The sequence below is a fragment of the Cervus elaphus genome, chromosome 22 (genome assembly GCF_910594005.1).
Source record: "Cervus elaphus chromosome 22, mCerEla1.1, whole genome shotgun sequence".
Classification (NCBI taxonomy): domain Eukaryota; kingdom Metazoa; phylum Chordata; class Mammalia; order Artiodactyla; family Cervidae; genus Cervus; species Cervus elaphus.
In genome coordinates, this window is record NC_057836.1 from 4,746,396 (window position 1) to 4,763,477 (window position 17,082).

The window sequence follows — 17,082 nt, forward strand, 5'->3', positions numbered from 1 at the left end:
CACGTCCTTCCCTACAGGATTTGCTCCATCGTTCCAGGGGATGGGCAGGGGAAGGAGAGCTGGTGCAGTGTCTTCCCAGGGTGCCCGCGAGGCGGCAGCCGGAGCCTCTGGTCCTCTGCACTGTCCTCAGGGCTCAGGGGTTGGTCTCCTCCCTAAGGCGCCTCGTTAGAAGAGGCAACCCCTTCACTGGGGACGGTGGCGGGGGGGGGAAGCTTCCAGCCAGGGGGCGGCCATCCAGGACTGCCCCCTCCCTGTGACTCTGGACGTGTCCACAGGCAGAGCCGGACAGCACAGGGGTGCCTCCTTCTCGGGGTGCAGGTACCCAGAGCACCTGAGTAGGAGGAACAGGGGCCCTGACCAGCTCCAGCCTCCCCCACGTTCGGTTCTCAGACACAACGCTGGTTTCTCAGTTGAGATGATGGAAGGTGGCCGTTCTCGCTGGCCTTGTGGACACCCCCCCCAACCCCGGATCCCATGTGGCTTCAGACGCCGCCGTCTGCGGGCACATGGCTAGTGTGCCCGCTCCCCGGCCGCCCGCACGCCCACCCCACACCTGTGGTTGCCGGGCCTCGGGGCCGTTCCTTCCCTGCACTCTCAAGATCACAGCCCCCGACACTTAGTCCACGATGCCATTTAGCGTGTGTATTTCCTACTAAATAGCATAAAATTACAGCCTTTCAAGTTAATTAAACCACTTTGCCACGCTGGGGGCTGCTGAAAGGGTGTTTTAAATGTCAGCGTGGAGTAGCCAGCCGCGTGTGTTCTCTGGGCCTCTCTGGTTAAGGATGGCCTCCCCCGTGTAGACCTCTGCATTGGTTAAGTGGCCCCGGGCAGCCCGCCTCGGCCAGCCCCTCGCGGTCGGGGTCACCGGGACCCAGCCTGGCCGGAGCACCTGGGCTGGCAGCTGATCTCCCCGGGAGCACGCGGTCAACAGCTCTGCCTCCAGGTGGGCGTGTGCAGAGCCTCCTCACAGCACCCGGGCTTCAGGAAACGACTCCCCTCGTGGGGCGTGAGGACGCAGGTTTAGGAAGAGGGTTCTTGTTTTAAAGAACCAGTGTTGTGGTCTCCTGAGAGACCCCGGGGTATGGCCTCCCCTCCCCCGGGAGCAGCAGTGCCCTGGGGACCGGCCCTTGGAGCCCAGGAGGGAGCAGGATGCTCAGGGCAGGGCAACCAGCGGGTGTGGGTGCCTGTGGGCAAGAGCCTTGAGGCTTGGGCCAGCCCCAGGAGGGAAGATCACCCCGGCCGCTGCGGCACGTGGGCCGCTTGGACCCCCTGCCCCTCCAGGAGGCAGCTGGCACATCTCAAGAGGCGAGAATCCACCCCCAGAGGGCTCCCCGCCTGGCCCACAGTGGGCACCCCGGGTCCTGCCGGCACACAGCAGCTCCGGTTGGCTGGCTACAGCAGCCAAGAGCCCTCCTAGGCTCCCGGTCAGTCTCAGGGAACAGCCAAGCTCCAGGTGGGGGTCCAAGGCCCTGCTCGCACGGGGACACGCGTGCGGTGGTTCACGCACGCGGGCGGCCAGGAGGCTTCCCGTCCTCTGAACATTCCCGTCCATCCGTCCCCTGCAGATCGACCGTCGGCTCTCCCCAGTCTTGCCCATCAGAGGCGCTGGCTGGTGCCCGCACTTGTGGGCCCGGTTGTCCCGGGCACGCCCCGACGGGGACCTGCTGATCCTCACTGCACCGGGAGCCCCGCTGCCCTCCCGCCAGCCCTGTCCCCACACTTGGTCCCTGATGTGTGTGTGTGAACCGGGGGACCCATGGTGTGACTCACACCGGCGGCTCAGTGCCAGGTGCCTCCCAGTGCCTGACCCTCTGGTCCCGGGAGCAGGGAAGGCGGTTCTCCATGCCCCAGCTTCGGGGGTGAGGACAGGGTGCTTGATGTGATCCAGGCCAGCAGGGGAGTGGAATTCGAGTGCAGGTTGGTTGGCCCCCCGCCCAGTAACTGGAGCTCTGCGTATGTGTTGGGTCCCAGCCATAGACACGGGACGTGGGCTGGGAGGAGACAGAGGTGGTGTGCCTTCCCTGGGTTTTCACAGGCACCCACCCCCGAAGGCCCCCTGGCGGTCCTGTGTGGGTGAGTTCGGGGTTAGGGGAGGCGGGCCGCGGGCTTAGGGGCGCTGATCGGGGCTGGCAGAGCTTGCCTCAGCACAGGGAAGGACGTCTCCAGCATTCCCGACGGTGATGGAGGCGGCAGTCGGATTTTATCTGCGAATAACAAGCTGGTTTTGCACGACCGTGAAAGTGGTGCTTCGGTTACGTTGATGTTTATTGGCACCGATGTTGGAGCTCCGTTGTTATCTTTGCTCCACATCACAGCGGTTCCAAAAAGACAAGAGGAAAATGGCAAGTTGGGAAGCTGCTTGGCCGCTGCAGAGCGGGCAGTTGGCCACCTTCTCCAGGGTGCTTCTCGGGGGCCTGGGGCTGCCGCTCCCCTTTCAGGTGGGAGCTTCACGGGGTGCAGAAAGCAGGGGCCCCCACTCTGATCAGCTCAGGGCACACTTTCCCGGCTGGGAGGAGGGGCTGGGGAAGCGGATGCTGCCTTCCACGCAGTTCTCGAAGCCCCCGCAGAGAACGGCAAGCGTCCGGAGAGTGTCTGGGGCCACAGCTGCCCTGCCCTGACCCCAGGGCCCCCCATGAGCCTCCCAGACAAGGTTCATCAAGGTCACAGGGACTGCCTGGACAGAAGGCGCTTCCTCTTCCTGCCGGGAGCCCGGCTCTCAGGCGACTCCTCTTCTGTGTCTCCGGCGCTGGCTGGAGCCCAGCCACCCGGGTCAGACAGAGGGGATGGACGGATGGACGTGTGCTTATAAATAGGGTAGCCTCCTTCCTCGGGGATCACCACTGCAGTGCTGGGGTCTGAGCTCCGTAAGGTCGGGCTCTCCCTGCCCAGCCTGAGACCCGCCAGTGGCTGCCGGTCAGGCTGTGGGCACCCGGCTCCCAGGCCATGCTTGCCGGCCCCTCCTATGTCCAAGCCCTCCCCTCTGGCTCAGAGTCTCAGCTCAGGACTCAGCTCGCCACACAAGGGTGTGTGTGGTCATCTGAGCAGGTGCGACGTGAGGCAGGGGCGGCAGCCCCCAGGATGAAGCCAGCAGACGGGTCTATGGGGACGTTTAGGGGCTCAGGACACAGTGGCCCCAGAAATCCACCCCCAGCCCCGCAAGACGTCTGGCTTCGCACGTGGCGGCCAAGGGCTCAGGCAGTGGTGAGAGCCGGGTCCCGCCGTAGGCTGGCTGCGTGGCACCAGCCCCCATCTCATCCCTCGGTGTGGGGGGATGGGGGCGCCCAGCGGAATGTTCTGGCAACTGGGAAGGGAACTGGCAACACCTGCATGGCTCCCTGTAGCCAAAGGAGCTTCTGCTTCTCTTTCCTGGTGAGTGACGAGGAGACAGAAGCCCCAGCCCAGCACCTGCCCGGGCCGAGCTTGGACAAAAACGCTGCTGCTTGGACCCAGCGACAAGCCGCTCCCAGACACACAACCGTATCCCCAGCCGCTCAGCTTGCAGACCTCTCATGGGCACTGATTTGGGACTGAGCTTCCGGGAGTCTAGGTGGGAGGTGGCTGAAGGCGGCCAGCGGGACGGTTGCTTTCCGGGGCCTGAAGTGCGGGCTTTCCCGGAGGAACCGGGAGCCGCGTCCTGGGCTGACCCTGGGGACACAGAGGACTTTCTCTTAACTCCTTGGTAAAGGGTAAATGCTCTGGGTCAGCAGTGGGGCCGCGGTGCCCTGTCCAGCCCCGGGGCCTCGGTGGACAGATGCCCCGCGGGCTGCCCCGGGGTGGCGGTGGGTGAGCCTCTAAGGAGCCGTGTCCACCTTGTTCTCAACAAGAAACACGTTATGTGGGTGTCATTTCTTTAGGAAGGCTCCCCTTTCTAGAGCTCCATCATGTCCATTCGTATGGACCTCAACATGGTCTCCATACAGATGCAGAGAAGCCCAGCTGTCCTGAGTGTCCCATGGCGGCGGCCTGGGTGGGGTGCTCTGGGGACCAGGGGCGCTGAGCTGTGGTCGCCTGACCAGTCCGTTCCCCCCCCAGGACCGGGGGGCCGGTTTTGGTGGCTTGATCACCACGGCCATGCTGGTACTGCCCCCGCACGGAGGGGCCCTGGGACCCACGTGTGTGTTAGTTGCTCAGTCGTGTCTGACTCTTTGCGGTCCCGAGAGCTACCGCCCGTCAGGCTCCTCGGTCCATGGGATTCTCCGGGCAAGAATACACCGGAATGCATGGCCATTTCTTCTCCGGGGGATCTTCCTGACCCTGGGATCGAACCTGGGTCTCCCGCATTCCAGGCAGATTCTTTACCGTCGGAGCCACCAGCCTGGGACCCACTTGGAGCTCCGACAGTTATCACTCCCGAGTTCTCAGAAGCCCGATGAGAGGGGAAGGCCATGCTCCCATTTCTCTGATGGGGAAACTGAGTCCCAGGTCACCCGGGCCCCCGTGGGGGGTGGGGGATGGGAGTGCAGGCTGCGCCCTCTCCCCAGGAGGCCTTCAGGAGGGACCTGGCCTAGCTGGATGCTCTCGTCCAGGACCTGCGAGCGTCCTGTGGGAGCGGGTCTTGCACGGCCTTCCTCGGCCCCTCCCATCCCCACGCCCAGCATCTCCTTGGCTGGGTGATCGATTGAGGCCTGAGTCATCCACTGCTCGGCCAGTCATCGTAGCCTCCCGACGGCCTTGCTTCCCGAGTCTGCAGGCGCTCGGGGTCTGGGCAGGGTCAGCGGGCGAGGCGCCATCGTGGCTTCCTGTGTGTCCTGCACCGTGGCGTGGCCCGTCCGGGACAGGGCAGGGCCCGGCCTTGCTGCAGAGGCTCATTCCTTCTCTCCTCGTGGGCACCATCTGCTCTGGGCCAGCAAACCCCAGCAGAGACGTGAGCTTTCAGCTGAGAGTCGCGTGGCCTCAGGGGAAAATGCCTCCAGCTTCTGGGCCCGCGATGCTCCGTCGGTGAACCGAAGGGAAACTGTGCGGTGCCCAGGTTCAGACACCCGCTTCACATTGTCCGGTTCTCTCGAGGGAGAGTGGGCACTTTGCAAGTCCCCTGAGCACCGACTTGGGAAGTTTCTCTCCTCCGGGTTCAGACTTTTTAAGGTAGAAAAGCTCCCTGGACCCTGATGAAAGCTCCCTGGACCCTGATCCTGCAGCCTCTGAGCGGCGGCCTGTGGCCCTTTGTGCCCAAGGGTTGGGTCCTGACATGCAGATGGGGGATCAGAGGGCAGGCCTGTCTCTCTGGTGACCATGGGGAAGGACGGTCACTGCTGTTGGCACTCCTGGGATCACTGAGCTGCGCCCCCTCCAGGTGTGGACAGGACCCCAGGGCCCCCCAGGAGCAGGAGGGTCGCATGTCCGGCAGAAGGCAGTGCAAGACCACACGGGTACTCACACAGCCATCCGCCCCACTGCATCCCCAGGAGCCATTGCCATGGCAACCCCTCCCTGGTGCCGTCACGTGGGAAGGCCCCTCTGTGAGGCTGGCCCTGCCAGTCCTGAGTGGGAATAAGAGGAGTTTAAAAAATAGCTTCTGATGGCCCAAGTGCCACTGGAAGCAGGGTTGGGTCACCTCTGGGGCACCTGTCTGAGGGTTGGTGGTTTGGGTTTAGGGGCTAAGGCTGGGGAAAGGCATGTGCCCTGGGGTCTGTAGGAACCTGCCACGCACCCACCCACTGGCCTCCCGAACTCACTCTCCAGGGAAGCCCTCTGTGTGGCTGGCATTGAATTGGAAACGTGTGAACGTTTCCATTTTGGGGGTGGAAGCTCACTGCTGGCTTCGGGAGGGGCCATGTGTGGTGTGCTCGGTCCAGGGCTAAGTTGGTCTGTCCGGCGCCTTCCCGCTCGCTGTGACATGCCGATAGTCCTGGTGGGGGTGGCGGGAGGTTGTCTTTGGTTGGCCATTGTGGAAACTGAGGCACAGAGGGGCTTGGGAGCACTCCCACGGTGCTCAGTCGGAGGTTGAATTCAGGGGCAAGGTCAGGCCTGAGTTGAGTCGTGTGTGTGGAGCAAGTTCTGGCAAAGGGCGTCCAGGTGGGGTCTTAGAGGACGTGAGGCTTAGAGGGTGCACGCCCCTCTTTCCTCAGCCCCACGCTGCGCACACTCTGTCCCACCGCGGGGCTCGCGGTGACCCCCGGCCTGCTCCCGCCCTCCTGCCGCCAGGAAAGAGGACTGGGTTCCCTGACCTGCCATGCGTCCCGGGGTCACTGCGTGCCCTCGTCCTGGGGCTTTCTGTCCTGCTGGCTGGGACTGCCTGTCCTTGCCGTCACCATGCAGGATGCGGGGCCCTGGGACTTGGAGCTCGGCAGGCCCGTTGGGAAAGCCCCGGGCAGAGGCCCACAAACAGTGCCAGAGACGTGGCTGATGAAGACCAGGGTGGACTCTGGCTGGGGAGCCGCATGGGGTTGTCCTATCCAGCCCCGGAGACGGGCTGGTCCCCACGGCTGGCTTTCTGTCTTCCTCAGGAACAAGTTAATATAGACAGGACGGGGCTGCTTCACCACCCCTGGGCCTGTCCGCACCCACACCGAGGGTCCCGCTGGGAGGGCGGCTGGGTGAGGTCTGGCGTCACTCACTCTGGTGCAGGAGCTAGAACCAAGCCCAGGGGTCAGGGGTCAGGTTTGCCCCTGGGGTGGTGGGCGCAGGCCCGCCTCGTGGAGCGGGGGCTCTGGGTGTGCCGGATTCAAGGATCCTGCTCCCCGGCCCTTGGCGGCCCCCTGAGTATCTCCTGGCAGGGCCGTCTGATGACGTCCATCAGACATCTCAGCCAGCTGGTGCCTGGGCCAGGCTGGGGCCGGCCTCCAGCACCCAGAGGGGTCTCAGCCTGACCGCGGCCTCCCGGAGCCGCCGTCCAGCAGGAGTGCAGAGCTGAGAAAGGCCAGTTCTGATCCATCCGGTCAGAGTCTGGGTGAGAGCTTCCCGTCCTGCCCAGCACCCCAGTTCCCAGGCCGTGCAGGCTGCCTGGGGTTCAATGGGACCCCCGGATGCAGACTGTCCCCAGACACTCCAGGTCTGTCCCCTGACGCAGAGGAAGAGCTGTTGAAGTGAACACAGCAGGAAGCCCGGAACCCCAGGCGCTGGTGTCCTTTTCTGCATCCTCACACTTTTCACGTTCGTGCACTTGACTCTCGTCGTTGCGGGGAGAGGAGCGTGTGTGCCCCGTGTGTGAGACGGAGAGACGGATGCTGGAGAGCAGAGCAGACTTCCGCAGGTCGGCCCAGCCAGAGAGGGGCCTCTGCAGGACTGGCTCCCGGACGAGCTGACCCCGAGGCCATCCCTGCTGGGGTACCAGGCTGTACCTCCCTCCCTCCCTCCCACGCTCTGTGTCCCGGGTCCAGGCACGGACCCGGCCGGGTCTGACCCACTCCCTTCACCTGGCGCTCGCAGAGCCAAGCATGCACCAGGCTCTGTGTGGACCCTGGGTGCCCACTCCCGTTAGCCCCCTGCTGCAGAAACTCTCCCCGTCATGGACGAGAAGACCGGGCGCAGAGAGCAAGGGGGCCACGTGCACCAAGCAGGGTGCCAGAACCCGAGCCCAGTCTGTCCCAGCCCGGGTACCGTCAGACACACCTGTCTGCTGGGCGCCTCCCACCCGCCTCGGCCGGCACCGAGCTCGTCCGAGGTTTCCCAGGCTGCCCCCGGGGACGCCACCGATGCGGGAAAAAACATGAAGTTATCTTTGACTTTTATGGCCCCCTTTCCCCTATTAAAATGCTTAAAGCTGTAACTGTCGTCATAAGGAGCTCATTTATCTTGACCAGAGTGCGGCCATAAACTATCCGGGGCTGGTGGAATAGCCTCTGAGATGATTGTTTCATCTATCGATAAATTCCGACATGGAGCAGAAAGGTCAGTCCCTGCCAGATAAAATGTCTCTTCAGCTTGTTAATTAAAGGTTTATAAGGACATGGAAGAATGTGCTCTGGGCTAAGCCTTGGAGTGAAGGGGAACAGATACCTGGCGATGGGAGGATGGACTGGGGAGGAAGGGGGCTCTGGTGATCCTGGAGGAAACCCGCGGTTCCCGGAAACCTGCCCAGCAGCCTGTTTGATAAACTCCTCCCCAAAGGCTAGGACCTCGGGCTTTGACTTAGGGAGTCAGCCATGCCTCTTCTGCCCCCCTGGCACACAGGGCACCCTGAAGAGTGCTCCCTAAAGAGTCAGCAGGCGCTCTGAGTCCCAGGCAGTGGCATCAATGCCGTCGGTTGGGGTCAGGCAGTATTGTAGTTCGTGGAGTCAACGAGTGGATGATTATTCCGTGATCATCCCGCAGGTGTTCACTGTTTCCCCCGTGGCGGGTCGTGTTTCTTTCTTGGTCACCGAGTGTCTGAGAGTGAGGTCAAAGTAAAGCTCCCCCGTCTCCCCCACCCTCTGAGTCACCCCAAGCTCGGGGGCTCTGCCCCTCCAGCTTCTGCCCATGCCTCCCCTCGTGGTCCCTCCCTTCTCCTCCCTGGCTGTGAGTTTCTTTGCGTGGACAGAAGTCACCGGCATGTCTCAGGTCAGGAGAGGGGGCTGAGAACCGACCTGCAGTGAAGGCGTAGGACCACGGACGGTGGTGCGTGCGAGACACACGGACACAGGGCAGAAGAGGAACCCAGAGAGGAATTCACATGGAAACACAGGACGCATGTGCCCAAGTGGGCACCAGAGAATCAAATAGCTGGTGCAGTAACACACCCAGAGTCGGATGCACGGCAACCCTCACGCCTTTCCATGCAGATACGCAAGGACTGGAAAAACATACAGATGGCGTGCAGCACTCGCCTGGAGGGCTTGTTCGGGGATCGTAGCCAGAAGGGAGTCCCCGGGGAAAGCAGCGTTGTGCCTGTTCTCTGGCCTCTGTGGGAGCTGGGCATGGATTTGCCCTTGCGGTCCTGCAGCCCTGGGGCCTTCTGTGCAGGAACCCCTGCTTCCAGGGCGCAGCACGGCCCCACCCACGGATGGAGCCAAGTGCCCATGTGGGCCTTTTGCCACAGAACCTGCTGGAGGGACAGGCTGGTTTCCTCTCGGCCCGCAGTCCCCAGGTTGGCAGAATCGCCTGGGAGTTTATTTAATGAAATGGTTCTCCCTTGGTGCCTGCCGCTCACCTGTGCAGCTCTGGGCCGGGGCCCGGCGGTTGACAGCAGACAGGCCACTGGTGATGCTGGATGCAGCAGCAGGTCCAGGGGTGATGCTGGATGCAGCAGCAGGTCCAGGGGCACTGCCTCCTACATGCATCCCTTTGCGAAAGGCGGGCAGAATCTTTAAAACATGGGCATTCGGCAGGGCTCGCAGGGCATGGTGCTGGAGAGGGGAAAACGGCATGGTGGATTGAGACACTTCCTCAGAGTGACCGTGTTTGCTTGGACTCTTTCTGCATTGCGTATAAAGCTCTATTCCAGCAAGTGTCCATGGTGAATTTCCAGTTAAATGTGGATAATTTGGCTCCATGCAGAGAGGCAGGCAGCTGGCTGGAAGGACATGAACCTCAGGGCTTTGTCCACTTGGGGCAGGTGGGAAATTCCAGAGGAGGGAGGGACCACCCCATCGTAACCAGGAGAAGCAGCTCTGTGGGTTTCGGGGCCTCTGTCGTCTGATCTGGGGAAGGATGATACTCCTTCCACGGACAGAGAGAGCTTTAAGGGGGGAAATAGGGAGGGAGTTTATTTTTAGCAGCTTTGTTAGAATAATATATACAATAAAGTGTTATAATTAAAAAGTTCAAGATGTTTGACATAAGTGTCCATCTGTGAAACCACCACTAGAATCAAGATAGAAAACACACCCTTGACCCTCAAACGTTTCCCTAGGCCTTTATAGTCCCTTCCTTTCGTTCTCCCATCTCGAATTTCATGTAAATGACATCATACAATAACATGTATCCCCTTTTCTGACTGGCTCCTTTCATCCAGCAAGACCACTTTGAGACTTATCCGTGCTGTGTGTATCAGTTGCTCATTCCGTGTTCCTTTTTCATTGCTGAATAATATTCCGTTGGGTGGATATGCCACAGCTTGCTCATCTGTGGACCTGTTGTGGACCCGTTGACGAACACCTGGGCTGTTTCCAGTAGAGCCGCTGGGAACGTTCTTGAACAAGCCTCTGTATGGACATGTGCTTTCATTTCCCTTGAGTAGTGTCTAGAGGCAGGATGTTTTAGTTGGGACTGCTACAACAAAAACACCATCAACCTGGGGCTTAAACAACAGACACGTATTTCTCAGAGCTCTGGAGTCTGGGAAGTCCCAGATCAAGGTGCTGGCTGATCTGGTTTGCGGTGCAAACCCTCTTCCTGATTTGTAGATGGATGCTACCTTTGTCCATTTTGGCTGTTAGAACAAAATGCCACAGACCGGGTGGTATCGTACACAGAAACTTACTGGGACTTCCTTGGCGGTCCAGTGGTTAAGACTCTGCCCTTCCAATGCGGGAGGCTTGCGTTCCATCGCTGGTCAGGGAAGTAAGATCCCACATGATACACAGTGCAGCCAAAACTGGGGGAAAAAAAGTGTTTTTATGAATGAGTATTAAACTTTACCAAGTGCCTTTGAGACATCCAGCAGAGATGATATTTTAAAAAAAGAAAGAAAAGCTTATTGCTCACAGTTCTAGAGGTTGGTAGTTGGAAATCAGAGTGCCAGCATGGCCAGGTGAGGGCTTTTTCCAGCTTCAGACTTCTCCCCTGGGGGAAGGGGCTAGAGTCGGCACAGCCTCTTTTATAGGCACGAATCCCATTCATTTCATCAGGATTCCACCCTCCTGGCTGAAGCACCTCCCAAAGGCCTTGCCTTCTAACACCATCACTTCTAGCATTAGAATTTGAACAAGTGAATTTTAAGGGGACGCTAACATTCAAAGGTCTTCCTTGGTATCTCAGACGGTAAAGAATCTACCTGCAATGCAGGAGACAGGGGTTTGATCCCTGAGTTGAGAAGACCCCTGGAGAAGGGAATAGCTACCCACTCCCATATTCTTGCCTGGAGAATCCCATGAACAGAGGAGCCTTCCAGACTTCAGTCCATGGGGTCGCAAATAGTCAGATACAGACTGAGTGACTAACACTTTCACTTTCAACATTCTCTTGCTGTGTCCTCACAGGCAGAGAGGGGAAGGAAACCCTCTCAAATCTCTCCTTATGAGGGCACTAATTCTGGAGCGCTTATCTAGACCGTCTCTAATTCCTGAAACTGAGGAGGCGGGGGAAGGGAACGAAGCCTTTTAAAAAGTTATTTCAATTTTTATTTACAATTAGTTTTATGTTGTGACGTCTGATTCAAGACTAGGTTTAGAAAAGAAGCTAGGTCTTTCGTTGTGTCTGTCTGAAGGGCTTCCCAGGTGGCTCAGTGGTAAAGTATCTGCCTGACAATGCAGGAGACGCAGGAGGTGTGGGTTTGATCCCTGGGTTGGAAAGATCCCCTGGAGGAGGTGATCACAGCCCTCTCCAGTATTCTTGCCTGGAGAATCCCATGGACAGAGGAGCCTGGCGGGCTGCCGTCCCTGGGGTCACAGAGAGTCAGGTATAACTGACTGAGCATGCACAATCCCATCGAGAGGGCTCCATGTTCATGACTTGGTCACTCACAAAAGCTCCACACAAAAGCTTCACGCTGAGGATTAGTGTTTCGACACGCACGTTCTGGGGGACACCAACCTTCAGTCCATAGCAATACACATATACTTAACTTTTTATGAAACTGCCAAATTGTTCCAGTGTGGTTACACCAGTTTATGTTCCCAAGAGAGGTGGACGGGCTGCTCCACGTCCTCACCAACCCTGGACGCGGTCAGCTCTTCTTATCGTCGCTCTCTGAATGGGTGTGTAGTGGTATCTTACTATCGTTTAATTCACATTTCTCTAGTAACTCAGGGTATTTAGTATCTTTTCATTAGCTTAACTTATTTGCCATCAGCATATCGCTTTAGTGATCTGTTCTGTTTGAATCAGTTTTTAACTGGGTTGTTTGTTTTCTGATTAGTGGATTTTGGCAGTTCTTTTATATATTCTGGGTACAAGTCTTTTTATCAGATAGGTGATAGGCAAAATGTTTTTTCCCCTTGTCCGTGGCCCATTTTTTCATTCTCTTACTGTCTTTCCAACTTCAGTTGTTTTTGAAGTTCAGTTGGTTAACTTCTTCTTACGTGGACTATATCTTTGGTGTTGTATCCAAGACCCTGTGCCTGACCCACAGCCCCCAAATTTCCTCGCGTGCTGCGTCCCAGCACCCCGTCCCTCCTGAGCGCCGCCCTCCGCTGTCTTCCAGGCTTTGGGAACCATCACTGCAGTGCCTGTCACCGGTCCTCAGGTCAGCTCCTTGCAGAGGTTGGCCGGGCAAGGAGCAGCAGTGCTACCTCAGGTGAGCGGCCTGCAGCGGGCCCTGGGGTGTCTGTCTGTCTGTCTGTCCACAGCCCCTCAGCACTGAGGTTTTAGGTGCAACCACAAGGGAGTCCCTTTCCTCTCGCGCCTCCTCTGCCCACCCTCCAGAGCAGACGTTTGGACTAGACCCCACTTTTCACACAGGGAAGAACTGAAGAGTCAGTTTAGTGGGTCATGACTAGGAATTTTTTTTTTTAATGGAATAAACTCTGCTTGACTAGCACAGAGCAGACACATCAGAAACACTGTTTTGTGGGCAGAGTTTGTTTCCAGACTGGATCACGATGTAATGAAGACTCTTGAGTATGGACCACGGTGTGAGGAACTCTGGACGAGCAGGTGCATTTGGGAGACACTGGGCCAGTTGCCCCCGGCTCCAGTCTGGGGCCCCTGAGACTGGACTCAGCAGTTTGGACGAGTCGACTGACCTGTAACCTTCCTGGGCAGAGTCTCCTCTTCTGCAAAGGGGGTGCCGGTGCCTCCCCGGCCTTGAGGGCTGAATCGGGACACAAAAGCCTTTGTAGCTGGGCCAGGTCTGGAGCAGCCTGCCGGTGGGGACTCAACTTAGTGGGGCACCTGCTGCTGAGCTGCGAGGGGCTGCCGGCTGCCCAGGTGATGCCAGCTCCTGGCTGTCCTTGGGCTGCAGGCTGCACAGACGCCCTCAGCCGGAGCCCAGTGAGGGGCAGGGGCCCCGGGCCCTCTTGTCCTCGTGGCAGCCCCTCTGAATGCCCGCCTGTGCTGAATTCACCGGGATCCTGTCCCTAGCAGGCTCGGATTCCAGGAGGGGGACAGACAAGGAGTCAAGACGCTGTGAACCCAGAATGATTGACCTGAGTCAGGAGGATTCCCGGGGTGCTATGGGAATAGCACCTCATAGCCTGCCTGAAGGTCAGGGTGGGCTTCCTGGAGGAGGTGGTGCCGGAAGCAGGTCCCAGGTCTCTACACCGCCATCCCCTCTCCTCTAACACTGGGGTCTCTGAGCCAGGTCACGTCCCTGCCCCTGCTCTGGAGTCTTCCCCAAGTCCTGGCTCTGCTCAGGACTGTCTGTCTGACTGTGTGTGTCTGTCTGACTGTGTCCCCGTCCCTCCCTTCCCCAGGTTAGGCCAAAGACTCTGATCCCAGACAGCCTCCCCGTCACCCCGGGCCGGGACCGGCCACCCAAGCAGCCCCCAACATTCCAGAAGGCCACCGTGGTCAGTATCAAGAACCCCAGCCCCGCGCTCCCCACCGCCAACAACACCGTGAGCCATGTGCCAGCGCCCGGCAGCCAGCCCCGGGCCCTGCCCGAGCCCGCCTCCGTCAGCTCTCCTCTGAGCGGCGCCGGGGTGGCCTACGCCATCATCTCCACCGCCCCCAGCAATGCCGCAGCCATGGCCCCCAGCACCGCCGTGTCCGTGGTCAGCGACAGCGTCAAAGTCCAGCCCCTCCTCATCAGCGCGGACAACAAGGTGAGGGTGGGCTCCCCGCAGGGCCAGGTGACGGGGCCCGGGCAGCGTGAGTGACCGGACGGCGGAACGATCAGTGGCCGAGTGAATGGATGGAGGGAGAGCGGAGGAGTGAGGGAACAGCGAGACTGAACCAATCAGTAAGGGAGTGGATGGGGGTGGGGTTATAAATGAATGAATGAGTGGGGGTAGGGTGAGTGGTGTATGAATGAGGGATCAAGTGAATGAATCCGTGCGGGAAGAAGCTGGGGTGCAAGGGACGTGAGTGGAAGACTATGTGGCTAGGGACTTTACAGGTGGTCCTGGGGGCTCTACTGCGGGGGGCACAGGTTCGATCCCTGGTCAGAATCTAAGATCCCTCATGCATTGCGGTGTACGCCGCACCCCCCACCAAAAAAAGGAAAAAGAGGACCGTGTGGCTGAATGAATCAATATCCATGGGAAAAGAATAATGCCTTGACGGATGAATTATTTCATTCATTGGAATAATTAACTGCCTAATAAAATGTGTGGCTGAGTGGGTGGCTGGAAGAGTCCCTGCTGATGGAGGGAGGGAGTCGAGGACTTTTTAGGCCCCGGTTGCCTCCTCTGTGATTCCCCCCTCCTCATTCCTCTATGATCCTGCAATTCCAGGCCCTGTTCCCGAAGTGGGTGGACATACCTGGCCCCTATTTCTGCAGCCCTGCCCGCGGGGGCCCCTCCAGCTTCCCCTCACCCCTCCACCCCACAGTCCCTGCCCACGGGGACCCCTCCAGCTCCCCTCCACCCTCCATCCCATAGTCCCTGCCCGCGGGGGCCCCTCCAGCTCCCCCTCACCCCTCCACCCCGTCTTCCAGGTCATCATCATTCAGTCTCAAGTGCAGCCGCAGCCTGAGAACACCACAGAGTCGCGGGCGCCCACGGAGGAGCTGTCTCGGGGGGCTCAGGCCAGCAGCAAGAGGAAGGAGGAGCGGCCCCCGAGCCAGGAGAACCCCGAGGTGGGTGGCGGTGGTCTGGGGGCCGCTGTAGGACGTGCCCCGCAGGGGCTGGGGCAGGAACTGGCCCTGTGAGCCAAGGTCCTGCTGTTGCATGTCCCAGTCTTGCTGGCTGAGGCTGAGGGGCCGTGTGGGGCAGTGGTGAGCTCCGACCCTGGACCAGACCGCCTGGCTTGGCCTCCCAGCCTGGGAGTGCTGTGGGTGTAGGGCATCACGTCCGTTTCCTCATCTGTGAGATGGGAGGGGTGAGTCTGCCTTCCCGGCAGCACTGTTGGGAGGATCCCACAGTCTGTGTCCCACGGTCTGTGTCCACTGAGGTCCTGGAAGCATGCCTGGGCACTTCTGGCTGTTACCCCGCACCCCCGAGCCTGGCTGTCCCCCCATCCCGTCCCCCTGTCCTCAGGACCCCCCGTCCAGGGGACAGCCCTGCTCTTGGCAGCACGTGACCCTGAAGCATCCTGCTCCTCCCTCCACCCCACTGTTCACCGAACGACTGAAGGCAGCCCAGGAGGACCCTGCAGGCCTTAGAAGTCAGCTGTTTATTGAACTTTTAGTCACAGCAGATGGCGTCCTTGTGTTCCTGCTGGCATCCTCAGCCGTCCTGGGCCAAAATCACCCACTCTGGACGTTTTTCCTTGTGACTGCCCCTACCTGGCCCCCGTTCCTCTCCCTACTGACTGTGTTGTCTTACAAGATCACCTTCAGAAACCATCTCCTCCAGGCAGCCTTCCCTGATCACCTACCACCAGAAGATCCCTCTGGGCTCCTCCAGATCCTTGTGATTCTTTTTATCAGAGCGCTGACATCTAAAGAAGTCATTCATCCAGTCATTTGTCTGTCAGTCACATCTCAGCCTTTGCTGCAAGCCAGGCTCTGGGCTGAGGGTGGGCACAGTGAGACAGGGCAGACGTAGTTAGTCCGATCATGAGGGACGCTCACTCCTACCGCCAGACACAGGCACGGCCGTTCGGACTTGAACCTGGGTTAGAATAAATGGCAGGTGTTGTCAGAGAATTACAAATTCTGAGCTGTGGGAGATCCAGGGAGAAGGAGGGCTTCCCAGGTGGTGCTAGTGGTAAACAACCCTCCTGCCAATGCATGAGAAGTCAATAACTGCAAGTTCGATCCCTGGGTCGGGAAGATCCCCTGGAAGAGGGCATGGCAACCCACTCCAGTATTCTTGTGTGGAGGATCCCATGGACAGAGGAGCCTGGCGGGCTACAGTCTGTGAGATCGCAGAGTCAGACACGACTGAAAAGACTTAACACACAGGGAGAGGGAGAAGGCCTTGGAGGGAAGGGGTATGATCACCGGGCTGGGAACAGATAGGGTTTCAGGAGAAGGACGAGTGGCTGGAGGGCGCTGGAGGGCGCTGCCCAGGCAGTCACGTGGACATGCGGAAAGGACTCAGCACACCCTGGAAAATCAGCCAGTCTCTTTGGACCCTGGGTAGCACATGTGGGTGAGAATTTCTGAGAATGTTCTTCAGTCACTCAGTTGTGTCCGACTCTTTGTGACCCCATGGACTGCAGCAGGCCAGGCTTCCCTGTCCCTCTCTATCTCTCGGAGTTTGCTCAAACTCATGTCCGCTGAGTCAATGATGCTACGGAGAACTTCTCGACATGGGGTTAAAGATGGACATCGGAGGCTGATTCTGGAAGACCCGGATGCAGGTGGCCAAGGAGGAACTTCATTCCTTGGGTAGTAGGGAGCCATGGAATGTCTTTGAGCAGGAGAGTGACTTGGTTATCATCCTGGGACACACCCAGAAAGCCTGCTGGGAATTGGTAGAGTGGACTCCTCACCACGGTTGAGATGCAGCCAGTCTGTTCTGTGGCTGCAGGCCCAATCTTGTCTCGAGAGAGACAGTCCGTTCTGTTTGGTGGCAATGAATGTGCACCTACTGTATGCGAGGTGGGGCTGAGGGGCCAGGTCACAGCTCAAGTTCCCATGAGCACCCTCTGTCCTCCGATGGGGTTCTCTGCACCCTTCATATTCAGGAAGGTTTTCTGGGTGGCATCTCTTTGTTCTTTCAAAGTATATCTTAGTCAATTATTGTGCATTTATACAATTAGTATAATTACATCTAACTACATAATTAGCGTAAATACATGTAATGACTTAAATAGAACTTGCAATTACAACACGTCCTGGTGTAAAAATCCTTATTAAAGTTGCTTTTAGAAGAAGGCTGGAGCTGTTGTGTTGCACAGACGCAGGCTTCCCAGAGGCCTTTGAACCTGTTTGTGAAGAACTTAAGTCAAGAGTGCTGGAGGCCAGAGCAGCAGCTGCCCCAGAAATGTCCCTGGATGCGCCAGTCATGGACTCGG

At 58.9% G+C, this 17,082-nt stretch overlaps 1 protein-coding gene across 2 annotated transcripts in view; it reads left to right on the forward strand.

Moving 5' to 3' along the window:
* The window catches only part of PHF21B (PHD finger protein 21B), an 83,165-nt gene that overhangs the window by 52,522 nt on the left and 13,561 nt on the right, over positions 1 to 17,082 (forward strand). For both annotated transcript variants that reach the window (XM_043882492.1, XM_043882493.1), the window contains exons 3-5: positions 12,221 to 12,313; positions 13,431 to 13,781; positions 14,615 to 14,755. In XM_043882492.1, coding sequence (XP_043738427.1) covers positions 12,221 to 12,313; positions 13,431 to 13,781; positions 14,615 to 14,755 — 585 coding nt within the window. The remainder of the gene's footprint in view (positions 1 to 12,220; positions 12,314 to 13,430; positions 13,782 to 14,614; positions 14,756 to 17,082) is intronic.